This window comes from Branchiostoma belcheri, unplaced genomic scaffold (genome assembly GCF_001625305.1).
Source record: "Branchiostoma belcheri isolate BF01 breed outbred unplaced genomic scaffold, Haploidv18h27 scaffold1120, whole genome shotgun sequence".
Taxonomy (NCBI): domain Eukaryota; kingdom Metazoa; phylum Chordata; class Leptocardii; order Amphioxiformes; family Branchiostomatidae; genus Branchiostoma; species Branchiostoma belcheri.
Window position 1 is genome coordinate 1 of NW_017802515.1, and position 3,011 is coordinate 3,011.

The window sequence follows — 3,011 nt, forward strand, 5'->3', positions numbered from 1 at the left end:
TGATGTCTTTCCTGTGACCTGTACTGAACCCAGTGGGTATTTGCGTACAATAAAGGTCTTCATAATTTCCATGGCATGTAAGGTACTATGACGACCGTTGCCGGGTGCAGTTCACTGCGGATCAACAGGGGGCGTTCAGCTTCGTCACCACGATGCCGGGGAAGTACAAGCTGGGGTATTACTACCGCCCCGCACACATCCACTACCGGTGTGTATACAACATATCATCATCTAATTTCCAAGCAGATGTCTGGCGGCAAAAGCGTTACATCTAGAGAGAGTACTCTCATCAGTACATGGTGGCAAATGGTAACTGTCTGGCAAATGGATACCGCCAATTTTATACTGTCTTTGCAGCCACAGAAAGATCTGCCTGGAGATTACATAGCATGCATCAGACCTTCAAGCCCAAGTAATGTTTATTCATATAGAAATAGAATTTCCTAGCATTGTTGAGGCAATAGCGTAGATATTAGTTCCGTATTTAGTACTTCTAATGAATTTGCCATACATTGTACCTGTTACAATTGTTCTGTATCTGTATCGGTATAGCCGGTATAACCGCCCTTCGGCGTAACACGCAAGCTTTGCAGGCACGCAGTGCGGCGGCAGCTGGCTACATTATAATAATACTCCGAACGACTTGTTACACCTAACCCTTGAAAATCTAACTCTAAACATTGTATAAAGCCATGTAATGATGTGCAGTAATGATTGTTGTGCAATAAAGTTTGTGATTTATGATGGTGTAATTTCAGTGTGACTGCGCACGGGTACCGTGAGGTCGTCACGCAGCAGTACTTCTCCCACGACACGTCGCTCGGCGTGAACGACCCGTGTGATACCTGCAACTCCGGCAGCCCCGAGCTGATTCTGGACGTCCGGGCTCCCACCGCAGACGACCTGCTGCAGATAGCACAACTCGTCAGCTTTCCCGTCAACAAGGTCGTGGAGTTTAACCCCGTCATGAGCCACTAGTGACCATGACAGCATCTAGACACATACAAGTCGCTGTTAACGTTACACGCGTAGCCATTTCTTCACATTGTTGTGATTAAAAAAAAAAGAAACTTATTCTGATGTCACATTGCCGCATGTGTCCAATATGACAGGAATCTAAACCGTTGTTTTGCATGAAGTACGCTAGGTATGCTTCTTTCTTCTTTTTGATCCGTGCATGCTTCTTTTGAGACAATATGAAGAGACATCTTCATCTGAATAGAGCGTGGTGTGATGCGGAAGCATCCCAGGTTACCATATTTGACATAATATTTTGACATAAAACAACACATATTTGCATGCCCTTTGTATTGGTTACCAGTCGACATATGTAGCGATATATGGAATAAAAGTTCTAAACGGGAACTTTGCGGCTCCAGATGTCAAATTATTACTGAGGGACGACTGCGTGTGCAAGATGTCGGTAGCTTGAGGAATGAATCCTCTCTACTATATGTAGCGATATGGTTTCATTGCCACGTGCACCCATCAAAACAAGAAAACAAGACAAGGCACATAAAAGTTTAATCATAAGTAAGCGGTATCACAGTTGCGTAATTCATCTCAAAAGGATTGTTATGTGTAACAGGACGAGTCCTAATTCCTATAAATATAGATGTTTGATATCCCTGTACCATGCGTATCTGGTACTGACTAGGGGTTCTCTTATATTATAGGCTGCAGATTGAATCGTGTCCCTAGCGGCCTTCTGAATGATCGCTCGCTCCTTTGCAGAAAAGAGGTCGTTACGACCCCGATCAGCGCCTGTGAAAGTTACATAATATGTACACTCAAACATAGCTAGTGCCCAGCACATGTTATCAATATAAACAGCTTACATAAGGCCAGGTGTTTCTTTCTCATCCAGCTAGCTAACCACCCACGTGGCAGGAAGGGTTCTTATCACCAAAGTGACGTCTGTCTTCCTGTGTTGTTGATATAATTGATCATAATTCTATCACACCTCGTTTGGTGAAGCATATGATTGGTAGCATAATAATCAATATTCGAAAAAGCATCACTATTGATACATATTATCATATAGCCGGGTGACGTTGACCAATCAGAAGGCTCCATTCCACATTCCTTATGTCGCCGTATTGTCACAAATAGAGTCAAAACGTTAGAACGTGAACCCGACCGTACCTAAATAGAGTTAGAACGTGAACCCTACCGTGTCCTCAAGTGACTCCAGATAGAACAATGTTCTATGTTCTGTTCAGCATGTGCAAGGGGTAAATTTTACATTGTGCCACTCTTCACTGCATCAGTTTGGATAGGCTATCGTGTAAGCTATATGATAATAGCGTTAATGGCCCGCCCTTTCTCGTTGAATATGGTGTGATAAAGCCTTGTCAGTTGCTATAACCACCTCATAAAGCCACCTCGTTCGCTGCGCTCACTTGGTGGCTTTATTCGGTGGTTATAGCAACTGACAAGGCTTTATCACACCATATTCACCTCGGGCCGGGTCATTAACCCTTAATTCAGATACCACTATCAGTATCATATGTCTATTGAATATGAAGAGACAGGACAATTTCTAATAAAGATAATAATCTACATATAATATGAGCAGTAGAGGACCTACCTCTCACCGACTTTCGGGCTATGTATAACTATAAGATAAGAAAGTCTTTGTCTAAATATAAATGTATATGTATATGTCTAAATATAAAACATAAAGGTTCCCCGCGGCGTATATAAGAACACAGAGACCGAACGCGCAAGCTCAGTTGCCGTGCTGTCTTGAGTACTCTGCAAAGATGCCTTCGCCGATTGTCTGCCTGTTCCTCTTGCTTGGCACAGCTTGTGCCCAGTTCGTGCCTGGTACAGACACTGGGAATGGACATCAGGATGGTAAAGTAGACCTCATTTAATTATCTGTTAACATTCACACCCCTTTAGTAGCTACATGTAGCTCGAGGGGCAACTTTATTTCTTTATTAGAGTTTTCCATTGCACAATAAAGGGGGAGACGGAACAGGTGATTGCTCGTCTCTGCTTGTTGT

General features: G+C 43.2%; 1 protein-coding gene across 1 annotated transcript; it reads left to right on the forward strand.

The window, feature by feature from the left end:
* Positions 1 to 82: 82 nt before the first annotated feature.
* LOC109462097 (chlorocatechol 1,2-dioxygenase-like) lies at positions 83 to 1,008 on the forward strand (the record flags this gene model as incomplete). Its single annotated transcript, XM_019758597.1, has 2 exons — positions 83 to 208; positions 759 to 1,008. Coding segments are annotated over 2 exons (346 nt in total), but the record flags the coding sequence as incomplete, so codon positions are not given.
* Between the last annotated feature and the right edge of the window lie 2,003 nt (positions 1,009 to 3,011).